This window comes from Hippopotamus amphibius, chromosome 7 (assembly GCF_030028045.1).
Source record: "Hippopotamus amphibius kiboko isolate mHipAmp2 chromosome 7, mHipAmp2.hap2, whole genome shotgun sequence".
Taxonomy (NCBI): Eukaryota; Metazoa; Chordata; class Mammalia; order Artiodactyla; family Hippopotamidae; genus Hippopotamus; species Hippopotamus amphibius.
The window spans coordinates 148,304,920-148,321,787 of record NC_080192.1 but is presented as its reverse complement, the minus strand read 5'-3'; the positions used below and the strand labels follow the sequence as shown (position 1 = coordinate 148,321,787).

The 16,868-nt window shown below is 60.1% G+C and overlaps 1 protein-coding gene across 2 annotated transcripts in view; it reads right to left on the bottom strand.

The window, feature by feature from the left end:
* Positions 1-1,192: 1,192 nt before the first annotated feature.
* Positions 1,193-16,868, bottom strand: part of PXDN (peroxidasin) — a 65,995-nt gene continuing 50,319 nt past the window's right edge. For both annotated transcript variants that reach the window (XM_057742552.1, XM_057742551.1), the window contains 9 exons: positions 14,669-14,777; positions 13,897-14,054; positions 11,417-12,920; positions 8,690-8,824; positions 8,178-8,386; positions 5,788-5,908; positions 5,479-5,611; positions 3,933-4,043; positions 1,193-3,256 (listed from right to left, as the gene is read on the bottom strand). In XM_057742552.1, coding sequence (XP_057598535.1) covers positions 3,137-3,256; positions 3,933-4,043; positions 5,479-5,611; positions 5,788-5,908; positions 8,178-8,386; positions 8,690-8,824; positions 11,417-12,920; positions 13,897-14,054; positions 14,669-14,777 — 2,600 coding nt within the window. In that variant the 3' untranslated portion in view covers positions 1,193-3,136. The remainder of the gene's footprint in view (positions 3,257-3,932; positions 4,044-5,478; positions 5,612-5,787; positions 5,909-8,177; positions 8,387-8,689; positions 8,825-11,416; positions 12,921-13,896; positions 14,055-14,668; positions 14,778-16,868) is intronic.

The following is a 16,868-nucleotide window of genomic DNA, read 5'->3' as shown; positions in this document are numbered from 1 at the left end:
ACGTAGACCAGGAAAGCACCTCATCTAATTTGTCTTCTGTTGACTGACGGGTGGCGAGCAGGAGAGCTGCAGGTGGGCCAGGTGAACTGAACCTCTGTACCTCGGGCCCCAGCCTCCGGCCAAGGCAGCTTCCGGCCGAATGGAGTGGACTGTGGACCCCAGGTCCCCTGGGGAGGGGATCGAGGCACCACCCCATCCCTGTGCCTGCTCAGAACCTGGCCAAAGAGGGGTTCCCCTCCCCCCCCCCAGCTCAGACTGACTGATGGTCCTTCCATGGGCCAGGGGGCCGCCGTCCATCCCAGGCGTGGCTGGCACACGGCACAGGTGCAGGTCTTGGGGGAGGGGGAGGAAGACCAGGCAGGTCCGGCTCCAGGGCCACAGCCCGGCCTCCACGTCCACCTCACCCAGTCTTTTCTATCAACCTTCGGCCCACGTACCCTTCTGGAGCCGCTCTACCTGGGCATCTGCTCCTCGAGCTCCAACTCACGGCAATCCTGAAACACCCAAGACCAGGTGGAGCAGTTTATTCACGCCACACAAAAATGTACTGTGACACCTGTCACCCAAAGGGAAGACGGCTGCTGGAGTCCTTCCCCGCGATCCCTCGGCATCCCCCTGAGAGCTGGGCGAGCCAGCAGAGGATGCAGGCTTAGCATCGCCTGCAACGAGGCGGGGGCATGGACGTTCAAGTGTCTCGTTACACATTTTGGAGTGATTTGGCAACTTCAAAAAATTCAATACTTAATTTTTGTCTTTCAATTTTCTTCTTGTGATAATTCTATGAAGAGTCATGATTTTTCCATCTCCTGCAGAGACACCCTCACATCCCTTCCAGGTCCCTTCAGAACAGCATCCTCTCTCCTGCCTGGACCCAGGGCACCAGGGGCTGGACAACTGTCGAACAGTCACAAGTTTCTGGCCACAGAGCCAGAAGGGGGGGTGGGGCAGGGCAGGGGCTGGAGGTTTCTCCTGGGAGCTCACGCCCCACCTGCCCAAGATTCACAACAAGGAGGCCAGCTCTGCCCACAGGACAGCAACGCAGCCACAGGGGAGGACAGATTCCATTTAACGACTCCCCTACTCTTCCTTCCTTTTCCACATTTTTCTATGAATGGTGGTCTGTGCGGCCCCTGGGCTCCCCCGGGGACCTGCCTGCGTGATCAGCTCGTGAAAATAAGAATCGCATTCTCCGTTTGAAAATGTGGCCCATTTATTGGAACGGAAAGGCATCGTTACATAGTGCAAACGTCTCTTTGGTGATGGACTGATTACAGTGAACAGAAGAAAGGCACTTGCTGCTGGCAAACGGTTAGAAGAGTCGGTGAGTATGTACACGCTGCTTCCCCCACGGGGGCTGGGAGGCGCGTCCAGGCCCCACCCACAGCCTCGCTAACCCGCGGAATCTGCAGACGTTTCAACCACAACTGCAGAACTTTCCTGTGACTCGCAGACGGCCTCCTGTCAGGTTAGACAAGGCCGTCCAAGCCACGTGTCTAAACCCACCCGAGTGCCGCCGCTGCACGAGACCACGGATCAGCCTTCCCGGCACCTTCAGACACCAAAACCCTCCAGAATGTGGGATTTTATACCTGAGCAACTTACATAACCATCAACTTTCAGACAAAGTTATCCATTTTCTGTTTACAGAGATTGGTTCCAAGATGTGGTTATTTATTCAATTTGACGTGATGTTTGAAAAGAGGTCCTGGGCCCCTGAAACGCGGGGGCTTTACTGGTCACCTAGTGAGGTGAGGACACACGTCAAGCTGACCGTGTTTAAGCCGACGTCACGTCCTCAGGCTGGAATGTGAGCACGGCAGGCGCTGCGGTCTCCTGCTGCGGGAAGGAGGCCTGTGCTGGGCTAAAACCAGGCTTTCACACGGCCCACTCCCTGCGGGACGCTGACGGGAGACCTGCCTCCCCTCCCCCGCCCCCGTGATGGGCTCTGCACGGGGCCACCGGCCTTGGACTCGCCCATGCAGACCGAGACGGCCGGGGTCCTCGAGGGTCTCCCACGGGAAGGGCAGGCGGGGGCCGCGGACACGCGGGTCTGTGGAGCTGAGGAGGATGTCCAGGGACACAGCTCTCAGAACACAGACCACTTTGTATTTGGAACAAAACAGGAGGTTTTCGGTCAATTAAAAAGGCAGAGACCATGAGGTATGAAAGTTGCTTTTCACTGACGCCTACGAGAACTTTTGCAGAGTGGAAATGATTTCTCTGGCGTATCTAGAACTAAAACACAGGCGAAATTTCATAAAACATCACACATGGTGAAAATACAAACGAGGTACAGGGACTGGTTGGTTTCCTTCAACGCACTCGCAACCTGCCGTTAGTTCCCAGCATTCGAATTCCCCCTTTGGAAGACGCGTCTGGAGCCCCGGGGCCCTGCTGGGGGCCCTGGCGGGACAGCACGCTGGCCGTGGACCACGCCGGCCTCGTGGAGCAGTAGGTACCGTGGGGGTGGTGGAGGCTTCCACGTCCGGGCCACAGCAGGCAGCGTGCGCGCGAGTCACAGGTGGACGCGGACCTGTCGTGCACGCGGCTTTCCTAACAGCCGTCCAGTCCCGGCTGAGGGCGTCGGGAGTTGCAGGATGTGCGGCTGCTGCGGGCGGCGGGTCACCCGCCCCTGGGTCCAGGCGACGCCCGGGAGCCGCGGGGGCCGGGGACGTGCACGCTGCCGAGACTGTCCGCCGGCGCGCTCCGCTCCGTGGAGGTGGTTCCGTGTGCCGGAGACCCATCTTCCTGCACATCCCGCATCCCCTCTGGCAGCGGCCCTCTGCGAGCTCCTGGTGCCAGAGCAGGCAGGGCTGACTTTCCGTTGGAAGAAGCGGTGTATTAGGTGAAATCAATTTAGGAGCCTAAATGATTTAACTGTGCAATTTAATAGTAGCACCAATTTTTCATTTAAAAAAATTAAATAAAAACCTGAGAAATCTAACATGACGTCAGGACACGTGTCTGCTCCGTGCTCTGTGGGTGGTGGACACTCCGGCCTGTGCCTCCTGGGCGGTTCCAACACGGCTCCGTCCGCGGCCCCGAGACGTCCGAGCCTCGCTGTCCCCGTCCCCTGCGCCGCCCGTTCCGGTCTCGCTCTCGGAGGCCGAGGGAGAAGCTCTGGGCTTCCAGGCACTCAGGGCTTCTTCCCCGTGGAGTCTGCCGGGCAGACTGGACAGCAGGTCCCGCCAACCTTCACGGGCACTGGACACTTGGCCGGCTGGCACGTCTCCACGAAGCAGGTGACCTGCCCGTCCTGGGGGGAGACAGCGCCCGAGCCCGTCCGTCCCGGAAGCTGCCCCTGCATCTCACCCCTGCCCCCCAGCTCTGACCGCGCGGGCTCTGGCCTCCTGGGGGGGACTCTGGATGAAAGAGCGTCTGACGCTTGGGGCTGCTTCACAGCACTGATGCCCCGCTCCTTCCAGAGGGTCCGCTCCCCACCCCCCACATCTGGCCATCGTCCCCGATGTGGCCTCACACCGGGGGCCCCGGGGATCACGTCTCTCGTGTTGAGCAGGAGGAGGGCCGGCCAGAGAGGAGCTGGGAGGACAGGGCTGTGTCCAGACCATTAGCCAGGTGGCCCCCGCTCTGCCCGGGCCCGGAGCCCTTCTCCACCTGCACCGACCCGCCCGCCGTCCTCCCGTCCTGTCCCCCGACTCTGCCCAGACACTCCTGCCCAGCCTGGGCAGCAGCCAGGCCTGCACCCACCCCCCGTGCCCACCGCTGCCCCTCCTGTCCACTTGCTCCGAGACCGAGACCTGCCCGGCAGAGCCACGCCCTCACCGCCCAAGCGGACACCCCCACGCTGACCAGAGGCAGCGAGGTCCGGGGGAGGAGCCCTGCGCGCGCACGGGAAGAGGGAGGGTACACCACGGCGGAGCGCCCTGACCGCCCGGCCGCCTGCCCGGGTCCCACGTGGGGCCCGCACTCACGTGGCATTCACAGACGGTGCAGGGGTCCCGCTTCCACTTGGCACCATCGTCGTGAGAGCCGCCCTCCGCGTCCACGCACGCGGAGCTGAGCCGAGACTCCAGTTTCTTTATCTGCAGCAAAGCAGCAGCACTGGTCACGTGGACGCAGCGGTCCGCGTGGGGACCGCACCTGCGGCCCCGCTTGAAACGCTGCCTCGTGCCAACAGGGGCCAAGACGAGTACTCTAAAGTACTTTCCTGGTACCTCAGATGTACTCATTAGGCAGCTGGTAGCTGTCTGTCCGAAAGCTCCACGGCGACAGCCGGACCACTGCCCTGAGGCCAGAAGCGCGTGGATTGGAAACACGGTGCGTCGTCAGTAAAGAAGAGAAAACTTAGAAAAAAGCAGGAGGACGCTGACACGGGCCTGGGTGATGAACACGCCGCCCAGCTTCTCAAAGGAGCGCAGGGCTGTGACCGGACACGGATGCCAACAGCATGCCGGCCCCGCGCGGGGTGTCGCTCGTGCTGGGAGGGTGGTGCTGACGGGGTGACGGAGGCTGGAGACCCTGGGCCTCTGCACCGGGGAGGGCCCAGCAGCCCCGGCCCCCCACGTCCCTCTGGAATGCGTGAGCCGAGAGTAAAGCTCCACTTCACTCGGAACACCCTCATTTGGGTTTTCTGAATCTCTACGAACTAATAAATGAGGCCAGGGCCGGGCACGGCAGGGTGTGGGGTGACCGGCCTCGCGCCGCCCTGTCCTGCCTCCCTCCCATCTCCGGTCAGCCTGGCCCGTCTGTGCAGCGTGACCAGAGCGCACGCCCTGCCCTCCACTCCCTGTGGACTCTCAGGGGTCGCGGTCCCACCACCCGGCCCTGGGCCCTCAGGACACCCGGTGCCGTCAGCTCAGCGTCTGCTCGGGGCTGCGTCTCCAGCTCCAGGCAAAGGGGCTTCTTGTCCCGGCCGGGGTGGGCCCCCTCCCTGCCCCCTGCCCGCCCCCTGCCCACCTGTGGCCGAGTGTGTCCGCACCCGAGGCTGCCACCGCTGTCCCCAGACCCCGAGGCAGGAGATGCTGCAGGGCGAGCACAGGGATGCAGAGCAGCCAGGGCGCCTCCCCGCGGGCTGAACAGAAGACGCGGACGTCTTCCAAGCCCGAGCACGGGGGCCCCCAGACGCGGGACGAGGCCTGCGCCGCAGACCCCCACTCACAGGCCTGTCCCTGCAAAGCTCCGCAGCATCAGGACCCCTTCTCCACAGGCCCTTCTGAGGCCCGCACGCTTCTGATGAACCTGCGACCTCCCTCTCTACTCGCGCTTAGGGGGCGTCCCATGGAGACCCCGGCACAGACACGGGGTTGGGGGGAGCACTCGCTGTCTGCAGACCCCACGGACGCCCAGGGAAGAGCCCTGGAGGACGCACACGCGGTGCCCGCTCCGCACCCGAGGGGGCCTGACCCCCAGGGCCGAGGACCAGAGGCGTCTGGGCAGCGTTTCCCTTCGCGGTCGTGGAGGAAACGCACGCGGGGCCCAGGGGTGCAGAGGGGACTCTCAGGCTGGGGAGCTGCCCACCTGCGTCCTGAGGTCCGTGATGGTCTTCTGCATCTCCAGGACAAACTCCCGGAAGGCGCTGGTCCCTGCTACTTGCGGAGGCTCCAAGGTGGCGGCCGTGGCGTTCCTAAGACGCGTCCCGGGCTTCCTGGCTCTGCTCGGGAGACGCAAGCAAGACTCAGCGACACAGCTGCGGGCGCGTGGCCCCGGGGCCGGAGGGCGGGGGCGCGTGGTGTGGCCGTGTGGGTGGCCTCACGGGACCTCCGCACCCCACCCCGCGCCCAGGGACCAGCTGGCAGGGTGCGCGGTCTAGGTGGGGCTCGGCCGTACCCTGGCATCTTCCCAGGCGCCACCTCCGTGGCCGGCGTGTCCTCCTGGTGGCTGAACTCGAGGGACCGCCTGCCTCGTAAGTGGTAGGAAAATGTGTTGAACTGCCCCCGGGTTCTGCAGTCTGAGGGCAGAGGGCAGACGCGTCAGGCTCACGATCCTCAGGACGGGGACAGTAAGAACATCTCTGCGAGCATCCCCGTCCCGCCTGCAGGACACACTCGGCCTCACGTCAGCAGGGGCCGAGGCGCCGCCCCTGACCACCCCTCTCCCACCCCCTCCCCCGACGACACCCTCCCCCGGGGGAGCACGCGCCTGCTGCCCCACCCCGCCCGGGAGTGCTTGGTCCTATGCCAATAGTTTCTACAATCACTCTCATGCGTGTGCGTGCGTGTCTTCCTCTGTGCCTCCTCAGCCCCCACCGAGGAGCTGACATTCATAACTTTGGTCAAAAAAAAAGACACTGCCTCCTCCCAGCAGCAGCGTCTTAGGTATCTCACATGCGCAGATTTCGTACGTGGATTAAAGGTTAAACAAATACTCAATTAAGAGATGAAGCGCGAGAAACTTTGCGCTGAGTCCTTCATGAACAGTGAAGTGAAAAGTCAACCTCAACAGACGTGTGGTCCTGTCAAACCTTCACTCTTTTTTGGGGCACTTTTTAAGTATGGCTTTTGGATGAAGTTAAACACAGATAACGCTTATAAAGCATTCTTTAAGGTCTGGCAGCTCAGAGCTATACCTGCTATTTCAAGAGGAAAAGAATCCGGAAGAAAGTGTGAGAAACTGCGTCGGGTGCCTCAGCCTCTGAGCGCCCAGCTGCGGCAGGAGGTGGCTCTGGGATGCGACAGAGGACAAAGCCTGGACCCCAGACGCGGGCTCTCAGAGGACCAGGGGTTTCTGGAGCCAAAAAACAGAAAACCTGGCTCTCGCTTCTTAAGCAGGCACAGGGAATCTGGTACAGTTACCAGAAAACGAAGTTCCTGTATCTGAAAAGAACTGGCTTTTTACAAAGATTTCCAAAGAGAACCATTTTCTGCAAACACAAGAATAAAACTCCCTGCCCTGTGTGTGGAAAACTCAATAAGCCAGTCGGAACAGTTTTTTAAAAGACGCTAAAACAAAGCACGTTCCCAAGTTCCCAACAGTGATAAGAATGAGAATTAAATGCTTTGGAAGATGCGGGCAAGTAGTGAGCAAAGCCTTAATTTTTATGTGAATTCTCCTACGACATTGCAGATCACATTCGTTACATATATATTTAATGTATTATATATAATACGTACCATGTACGTACATCATATATATGCACAGAGAGAAGCCAGACACAGCATCACATCAGAGACACCCACACGTGCGCACACACATACACACGGAACACGTATCAGACCAGATTTCAGTACTTACTAAGGAAAATAACAGCTAATTGAAATCAAATGCTAGTGAGGACAACCTGGCCAGTGCTATTTCTTCAGGGAAAAGAGGTGGAAGAGGAGACTGGCTTCTGCACCTGGTGTTCTTGGGCGTCACAGGCCGGGGGCCGGGCTCCACGCCCACCTCGCCCACCCCGCCCGTGGCTGCGTGGCCTGGGGGGTCGCCCAGACTCAGGGCCCCATTTCCTCACCACAAGAGCGGGTCACCCAGAATGGGTCCTCAACCTCCCCCCGCTGTACTGTCGCCTGGGTCTCTGATCCGAGTTGGAATAAAACCAAAATCATGTTCAAATGAGGAGGTGCAGTGGAGGTTAACCACGGCCCGGATTCCGGAAGGCCCCGCAGGGGCCGCAGGGCCGGCACAGAGCTCCCTGGGCGGCCTGGACGGGGCACCCAGCAACGGCCCCCCGCCGCCCTCGCGGCCCCCTGAGGCCGGAGTGAGGCCACCTCGCAGCTGCCTGTCACCCCTCACCACCTCAGAAGGTGTTTTACAGCACGTCTCTCTGCTTCCACAAGTTATTCCAGACATGTAGGACACATGGCACACATTTTCAAACATCAGATTTGATGTCTGATGTGCTGTTGGATGTGCTTCTTGTTCATCTTTTCCCTGCAGGTACAGATATGCAGGCCATCAAATGTAGACATATGATAGGATTTACAGAAAAACTAGGAGCTTCCTGCACTAAAGTCCTGTTTTCTGTTTCTTGTTCTTAGCACTTCGGTTATCGTACTAACTCCTATCACCTTGGCACTAACATTCTTCAAAATCGTGACTTTAATTGTTTGAGGTTCCCCAGCACTGCTCCGCACGGACACACCAGCACTTAGCAACTCCCTCGAGAGCCTGTTTCTTTCCTGTTCTCACTGCCGCGCTGGTTCCAGCCCATCCTTAGCGGGGATGAAACGCCCACCCCCCGCCGCCGGGAAGGAGGACGGACCCAGCGAGCACACGCCCACCTTCACAGCAATCCTGCCACACGCGGAGGTCCACCCGGGGGATCTCGTCACAGCTGCTGTACCCGTGGGGGAACTCGGCCACTCGGAACACGTCCCTCTGCACACGTGTGATGTTGTCGGAATTGTCGCACACGATCCGGGCCAGCGACGTCTGCTTGATCTGCGTGAGCTGGGCGGGGGTGAAGACCCCCGGGTTTTCATACCACAACCTGCGTTCCCCAGAACGAGAGCGAGATCAGAGAAAACACGGAGACGCCGAAGCCCAGGGGGCTGGTAAAATATTCCTCCGCTTGATTTCGCCAAGGACACAGACGTAAGTGGTTCAACGAGGTTTCACTTAAAAACGGATTCAAACGTTGCTCTGAGCCACTCAAAAAGCAAAGACCAAGAAGTCTGCACTAGCATCAGCAGAGGCCAGCTCCTCTGATGAAGGGCACAGGCGACTCTCCAGAAACACCGCCCGCACGTGGCCACCTGCTGAGTTACCCGGCGGCAGGTGCATCTGCGTTTACCTGTCCCCGTCCCGTAGGCGCTTGAACTGTGTGCTCAGCAGACACATCAAGGTGGGCCCCAGGCGGCTGCCAGGGACCAGGTCCTCCACCATGAGGGCGGGAAACAGGTCAATGTTGAGAGGAGAGCCGTAGAGCCTGCAAGACCAACGGCGCCGTGAGCCCAGCGCGCAGAGCTGCGCGGGCAGGGAGCCCGGCAAACGCGAACGGAACCCGCATCCCGTCTCTACCGCCACCCGACGCCAGTCAGGTCTGCACTTAAGTACAGTCCAGTCGTTTCTTTAAGGCATCTATCCGTTATACTTTAAAAAAAGGTTCCTACTTCCTGTTTATAGATACGTGATAAAATACACAGATATATTTATTATGCAAAGCTTAGAGAAGCCAAGAAAACACAAGGAGGGAAATTAAAACCACACCTTTCCTGACTATTCAGAGACAGCCTGACATCTCACCGTAAACCCTTCCAATCTTTTTATCATACACACATATGAGGAGTAAGCTGAAGACACATTTTCAAAAGAATACTAGGATTCTACCACATGCTGAAAATAGATGTGCTATGAAGAAATTACCCACTAAGTAGAAATCGTGCAAAAGACCAACACAGCAAGGTTTAAACGTTCAGAAACAAACTTCGTCATCAGCTTCTTCCGATTCCTTAGAAATATATGCTCACAAGCAAAGGGCTGGCAGTTTCTACAACGTCACTCTTATCTAATCTCTCCTGACATCCTCTCAAGACGATCACAGCTTAGCTTCAGCTGCCATCCTCAGCTCCGCTGGATCTTTTAAATGCGTCCTGTAACCGAGACAGGGCCGTCCTCCGTGCCGCTCACGTCAGGTGCAGGGCGAGCGTGAAGCTGCCGGGAGGGCGTTTAGTCCCAGGACACGCCGTCCTCCCTCTCCCCAAGTTCAAGCACATTCACGCTGAACGTCACCCAAGTTCAAGGACGTTCACACTGAATTTTAGCTCGGATGGAAATACAGTCAGAAAGAGCCTTGCTAGTGCGGTTCTCTGCCCGCAGGGGCTTTTCCCAAAGGAGCCGCTCCGTTCCCGGGCGGGGCCCCCTCTCTGTCTGCCCCCACCCCCGAGCTTTCGGCCAGCACAGGCAGGCCCCCGCACGGGGGCTGCAGACCCCAGACCGAGGCAGGGCGCCCTGCCCGCTGGCAGCCCCAGCACAGGCCCTGCTCCCCTCTCACCACCTGCCCAGAAACGGACAGATCGGGCTGGATGCCTCTAACACGGTGGGACCACGCGCTCGTGGAAGCCCCGTCTAAAAGCCTCTCCCCTGACGGCCTCACCGGCCGACAATAGGGACCCTCTGTCCTGTGTGGTCACTCCTCCCGGGCCCCTGTCGCACCGCCGCTCCGTGAGGCTGGCCAGATGCAGGAGGGGATAAACGCGCGACTCTCGTGGTGGGGGAGGGGGGTCCCGCTGACTGTCTCTGCAGGGCCCTGGCATTCGAGGCCCAGGTCCCCCGCCCCCAGCCGTGCTGAGCTGGAGAGCGGGCTCCTTCGCAGGGTTTTGATGTACGTCGGGCACAGGAGAGAAACACCGGGAGAGTGGCCTCGTCAGTCTGGACAAGAACGATGGTGGGTGTGCGGACTCTAAGAGCAGGGTCCGCACGCCCCAGCCCAGCAGCCCTGCGACACGAAGCTCCCCAGGCCCGGGGTGGGGCGATCGTCTGCGGACCCGGCAACCTGAAACCATCACTCACGCCAACACGGCAACGTGTTAAACTTGGTAGACCATAATGTTCTATTAGTCGCAGCCTGCAACAAACTACGAGTAAAAAAGTCACTTTCTCCAGAAGGCACAGGCCAGGCCCTAAGGAGGTCACCGCCTGAACCGCAGCGTTACGTGGGCGACTCAGAGTGAGCGATTTACCTCTCGGGGAACAGGAGCCTGCAGAAGATACCCCAAACGAGTCTTTACAAGATTCTTAGACAAGTCTTTCAAATGCGACAGAACATACTGTGAACACACAGTGACCAGTGGGAAACCCTACAGAGAGTGGCTGTTTCCATGAAAGACCCCCGCAGAGAAGCTGGGATAAATAACATGAAAAACAGAACTTGAGGAGCCAGGGCAGACTGGACGCGAGAAGACAGGGGTGGGAGAGGCTTGAAAACTTTGTCTCATCAGCGACCTGAACACGGAGGGTCTGGGGAGGAGGCCAGCGCCGGCAGGAAGCCCCCTTCAGCCAGACCTCGGCCCCCTGCGGCCTGATGGGGCCGAGCTTGGCCTCTGCTCTGCCCGTGGAGGAGGGGCTGCCCGGGGGTCCTGAGGGGCCCGGGGCCCTCGAACTTCCTCCGTACGTACCCCCAGCTCAGGGAGGTCTCTGCCAGGAAGGGTGAGACTGCTGCCCGTGGGGGATGGGGGTTCAGGGATGTGGCGACGGGTCCGCGTGGGGGGCAGCGCGTTCAGGGAGAGGCTTCCGGTCAGACCCTCACAGCCGGGACGCGCGCGTCCTGCGGCCCGAGGCCTGGCACTCGGGCTCCCGAGGCTGCAGCCGGGTCTCGTCCCGGGAGCGCGGACGGGCCCGTCTCGGTCCTGACGACCTCATCCCTCCCGCCCCTCCCGCCGGGCCCACCAGACGGGTTCCTCACCTCCAAAGAAAAACCCCCGTCGGCCCCCGCCCAGCTCCATCCGCCCAGGCTCCCGTCGCCCGACCCCACGGCGGCCGCGCGACCCCCTCGGGCCGCCCGGTCCCCCGGCACACCCACCGTCGCAGCGTCTCCCGGATCTCAGGGCTCTTGATCTCGTTCCTCAGGTCCTCGAAGGTGTGGGCGGCGGACAGGTTGCAGTAGACGCGGTAGTCGTGGTAGGGCGGGATGCCGTGGTCACGGCCACGCTGGATGTTGATGGCGGCCAGGTCCAGCGCCACCGCGTGCGCCATGGAGAAGAGCCGCTCCGTGAGCTCTGTGTTGAGCAGCTGGGACGGCACGCGCATCTTGCCCGGCACGCCGAACAGGCCGCGGAGCAGCGGGTCTATGCCGCCCTCGTTCACGATGCGGAACGGCGCGAAGAAGGCCTTGTGCAGCGGCACGGGGCCGTGCGCCGTGGGCTGGAAGGCCTCGTCCAGCCGCTGCAGCACCGGGTTGACCAGCGTGTGGCCGAAGCGGAAGGCGGCCGTGGCGAAGGCGTTGAGGATGCCGGCGTTCACGCCCGGGTCGTAGCCGCGGTACTCGCCCAGCATCCTCAGGCCCGCCTCGCCCAGCACCTTGGGCAGCCAGTGCCGGTAGGTGATGTGCTGCACCTGCGCCCCCACCAGCTTGCGGGCCTCGTGGTAGATGGTGTCGCCGTCCCAGTGCGGGTTCAGCGCCAGCAGCTCGGCCGCCACGCGGTTGTGCTCGCGGAACCACAGCGTGTGCATGCTGGTCAGGCCCAGCTGCTCGTTGGCGCGGTGGTCGCCGGCCAGGAAGCAGGGGACGGGGCTCTCGTTCTCGTCGCGCATGCACTCGGTGGGCGGCCCGGCCGCGAAGGGCAGCAGGGGCTTGCCCGAGCGCTGCACGATGCCCTGGCGGAGCAGCCCCCGCTGGCTGGCCAGGTCGCGCACGGCGAGGGCCTCGCGCTCGGAGCTGCCGTAGACGTTGGAGGCGTCGATGTAGGAGGTGAGCTGGTTGATCTGCTCGCGGGGCAGCACGGCGTTCATGAGCAGGGACGTCATGCCGCTGCCGCACACGGGGCTGGAGCGCACGAAGAACATGCAGCGCGCCCCGCTGCGCGCCCGCGGGTCCTCGGGGGGGATGGCCACCGGGAAGCAGGGCGGGTCGCTGCTGCACACCGCGCTGCAGTGCTGCCCGTCGGAGAAGCGGGCCTGGCTCAGGGCCACCACCGTGGAGTCCAGGTCGTGGTCCAGGAACTGGCCCCACTGCATGAGCATGTGCGTGTACTGCCCGTCCGGGGTGACGGCCTCCGTGCCGATGAGCGCCGTGGACACCAGGCGCGGCATGGGCAGCGGGTGCCCGTGGTAGCGCCGGCCCGGGTCGATGCCGCGGGGCGTGTTGAAGCCGTTCTCGTACACGGCCTTCAGCAGGCGCTCGAAGGCGGTCAGCGAGGCGCCCCACATGGGGTGCTGCAGGTTGTTGCAGGTGCCGTCGTGCGTCCGGTACTTCTGGTGGAAGCACATGTCCGAGCAGTTGTTGACGCGCCTGTGGGCCGTGCAGCCCGACAGGTTGGCGATCAGGCTCAGGTACTGCGGGGACACGAGGTCGTTGTAGTGGTAACCTGGGTGGAAGCAGGGGATGCCGCTCAGCCACCCGGGTGCCAGGCGGGCACGCGCACTGCCCCGCGGCCCCTCCCAGCCGCGCCTGCCCGACCGCGTCGTGCGGGGACCCAGGAGGGGAAACGCAGGCAGGTGACAGTTCCAGCAGGAACGGCTGGGAAGGACCTGCTCCTGCTCTGAGCTCTCCCGGACCAGGCACACACAGAGGCCGCGCTCCCCCACGTTCCCACATGCTTGCCCACGGCTGGGGTCTGGCCATCAGGCATCTTCCTTCCAGAGCATCTCAGAGCCCATCAGGACCAACGCCACATACGTTTAAAGGAAACAGGAGACGGCACCCCTCTACAGAGGACAGCGCCTGAAACACTCCCACAGAGAAGCGGAAAAGAGCCGGAGGTGGAACTTCCCAGGTTGGGGGAGGAGCAGTGAGACATGCGCACGGGTGGCCGGCACAAGAAAGGCGCTTTGCAGGGACAGGTCCCGGGGCCCCCAGCACCACCCGGCCCCGGGCACGGACGGAAAGCCCGGCAGCTCCCACGTCCCCGGAGAGAAGGACGAGGCTGCAACGGCTGCTCTGTCACGGCCGCCCTGAAGAAGCCCCAGGGGTCTCAGTCCCGAACAGCCAAAGAGCCGGCAAGGAAACGCTTCCTCCTAAATGCCGTCTGGGAGCTCGTCCCCCTCTGGCTGTGCAGAGGTGCAGGGGCTGGGCACCGGGTGGAGGGGAAGGGGAGGGCGGCATCGCCCCCCCCCCACCCCGTCCGCACAGCACCCGCTGGGCCCCATAAGCATCCCCTCTCACCCCCCCCGGCCCTCCCGGGGGCTCTCCTCTGTCTGGAGGGGGACCTGGTGGAACCGCAGGACGGTCCCAGCTCAAGGCAACCTGCACGTGACAAGGCTCGTCACAGACGCCGGGGTGGCAGGCGGGCCCCGGTCGCCGGGAAGGGGCCCGGGGGCGTGCACCCAGCCCCAGGTACTGACTGGTCCCGTTCAGGTCCACCATCAGGCCGTGCTGCACGTGCTCCTGGATCAGCTGCAGCGTGCGCTCGAATATCTCCCCGGCCCGGGCCTGCTCCACCGTGTACGGGTCCCGCGGGTACCGGAACAAGGCCAGCAGGTCGTTCGGGGAGCGAGGTCGGCTGGCGCGCGTTTGGGGCGGAGAGGGGAGAAAGGAACACACGACTGAGAACGCACGTCTCTCGCGTCCAGAGAGAACGGCTGCTGTTAAATGCTTCTGTGGCTACGTTTCTACAGACACGAGGTACCGTACCTTACTTATTCCAAGCGGAAGGCAACAAAACAAACAAAACCAAAAGACACTAAAAACACATAATTAATTACGTCAACAGAGAAAACACCCATTTTTTTCCCATCTATTTTATTCTATCTATTTTATTCTACGTCTGGTCAAATGCAGAAAGAACACGTTGGCAGTGCCAGGATGAACAAATGCACTAATGGCTTACGAAATATTTTGTTTTTGCCAAATCATTGAGTAACAAGCCCAAATACTGAGTCAAAATGTTTAAAAAATGTTCTGTTTGTGAATCACAGTTCAGCTTCTACTTGGAAAGGCGGGTCCTTCTGCTGTCTTAACCCCCAGCAGTTACCGCTGGCTCTGTTTATGATCTTCAAATGAAAACAGTGTTTCACTCCCATGAAGCGGGTAAAAACTGCACGCGAGGACCGCCCGCCCTCTGTGAGCCACGGCCCGAGCGAGTGCGGTCAGAGCTCTGCCTGCCGCCGCACGTACCTGTCAAACAGGTGCGTCCGCGTGGAGTTTATGGCTCTGTCCACCGTGGCGATCGCTTCAACAATGGACGTGGCCACAAACGGGTCCCCGTTCCGGCTGACGTCGGGAACTGGGAGGGGCGAGGTCGCAGGCCATCGGGAAACACACACACGAGTGAGTCACAGAGCAACGTCCAGACACGACATGGCTTAGACTGAGGCGCGCTTTTCTCCAACGTTATTTCTGTCTCTCACACCAAACCTTAAGTTACTTTATCACAAATGCGGTGAGAAACTGTTTTCAAACTGTATGGAAGTTGCAGACGCTTCATTTTTAAAATCAGGGGATCCCCACAACAGGACAAAGAGGTATCACTTAAAACACGGACGTTCTTCTACCAGAGCACCACCCAACAGGGGAGGCCCTGACTCAGGCCCACCGAGCGGCCGCCCTCCCGGGCGGAGAGTGTGGTGCTTGGACGTCCGGCGGGTTCGGCGTGTTCCTCCCGTCAGAGGCCAACCTGCCCGGGGCTGGACCCCAACTCACTCCCCCTCCCGAGACTCCGCTCCCCTCACCCCACGCCCTCACCCAAGGATCCGAGCTGCGTGCACGAGCGCACGTCCACACCACGACCATGTGTACACACGTGCACACGTGTTCACGCACATTCAGGCACACGCGGCCAAACCTGCCCTCTGAAGCCACGGCTCCCTTTCTACTTTCCTCCCTTCATTCTTTTCTCACTTGATATTGACATTTTTCTAGAGTTTGCTAAATAAAATAACCTCGTTCCAACCAATATGTTATCTTTATCTTTCAAAATGTCTCACATCAGCTCGCCGACAACATGCATTTTAATAAACACAACAGTATTTTTTTCCTCCAAAACACTGAACCCTTCTAGAAAATCTGACGTGGTTGAAAATGTTCTTATTGCAATGCTGCCTTCACTCGGTTCTGGGGATACACACCCTCCCGCCTGGAATATACTCCCTCCTGACACTGATCTCAGAGCCCAAATTTACGCATTTTCAGAACCTAATATTTTTGTGCCACACGTCAGACAAATGGAGAGGACAATCTTACATAATTTTATCAGCCTCATATTTCATCATTGCCAATGATTTAAACTGAATTTGTTTTTATCTAAGCAATGACCACAGAAAAATAATCCAAAAACATATATATACCTTAAAAAAAGGGTAGAGAAAATTCACTAAAACGTTCATGGTGGTTATTTTTGGGGAGTGGGATTATGGCTGGGAGATTGTTCTTAAATTTCATGTATAACTAATCCATGTTAAAGTAACATTTTCAAGTATAAAAATAAATACTAACTGAAAGAAACACTGTTTTTAACTCAGGACATTCACTGGTTAAATTTAGAACCACTTCGCACTCTAATATAATGGGAAGATAAGGCCATTTAACATTAAAAAAAAAAAAAGCCTTCCAGTTTTGCCTTTACTGTTCTCTGCAGGTGCCTACAGGCTCAAGGTGCCGCGTGGGGCGTGGGGCGTGGGGCGTCCGCGTTCAGACGCCTCGCGCTCAGGCCCGTCTGAGGCTCGCCCGCCCGCGGGGAAGGCACGTTAGAAGATTCAGGTGGGGAAGGCACAAATGCAGATGCAGGTGGAGGCTGTTTCCTGCAGGAGGAACCGGGGAGCCGGCCAGAGGAGCGGCCTGGTGTGGAGGCTCTGCACCCGGGAAGCGAGGCTTTCTGTGCCGCGGGGGCCGAAAGCGGGGCACAGAGCGCGCTGGAGGCCACGCGCAGGTCTGGCGGGCACTGCAACCCCACGCAGGGCTACAGGCTGCGCGCGCCGCCCCGTTGGCCCAGCCCACACGGAGCCTTAGGACTTGCATTTCTAGGAAGATGGAGGTGACGCCTGGACGGACCCGATGGTGGGGCCGGCGGGGACGCTGTCTCCGGGCGAGCTCTGCAGGCCGGCACAGAGCCTGGGTCCGCCTGGCTCTAGGGCCACAGACCAGATCCAGGGAAGGGAACGATCCCTGGTTGTTTGTGGGTTTACAATGAAGACAACACACCCCAGGACTGCACACGGCCACACACACCCAGAACAGAGGGAACACAGAGCAGAGGGGCCAGGGTGCCTTCACCGCAGCAGCTGCATCTGTGCTTTTGCCAAATGGTGACTGTAAATTATATGCTGTAGAATTTGAGGGAGTCTGGGTGACCACTAAACCAACCACGAAACCCAGAGCG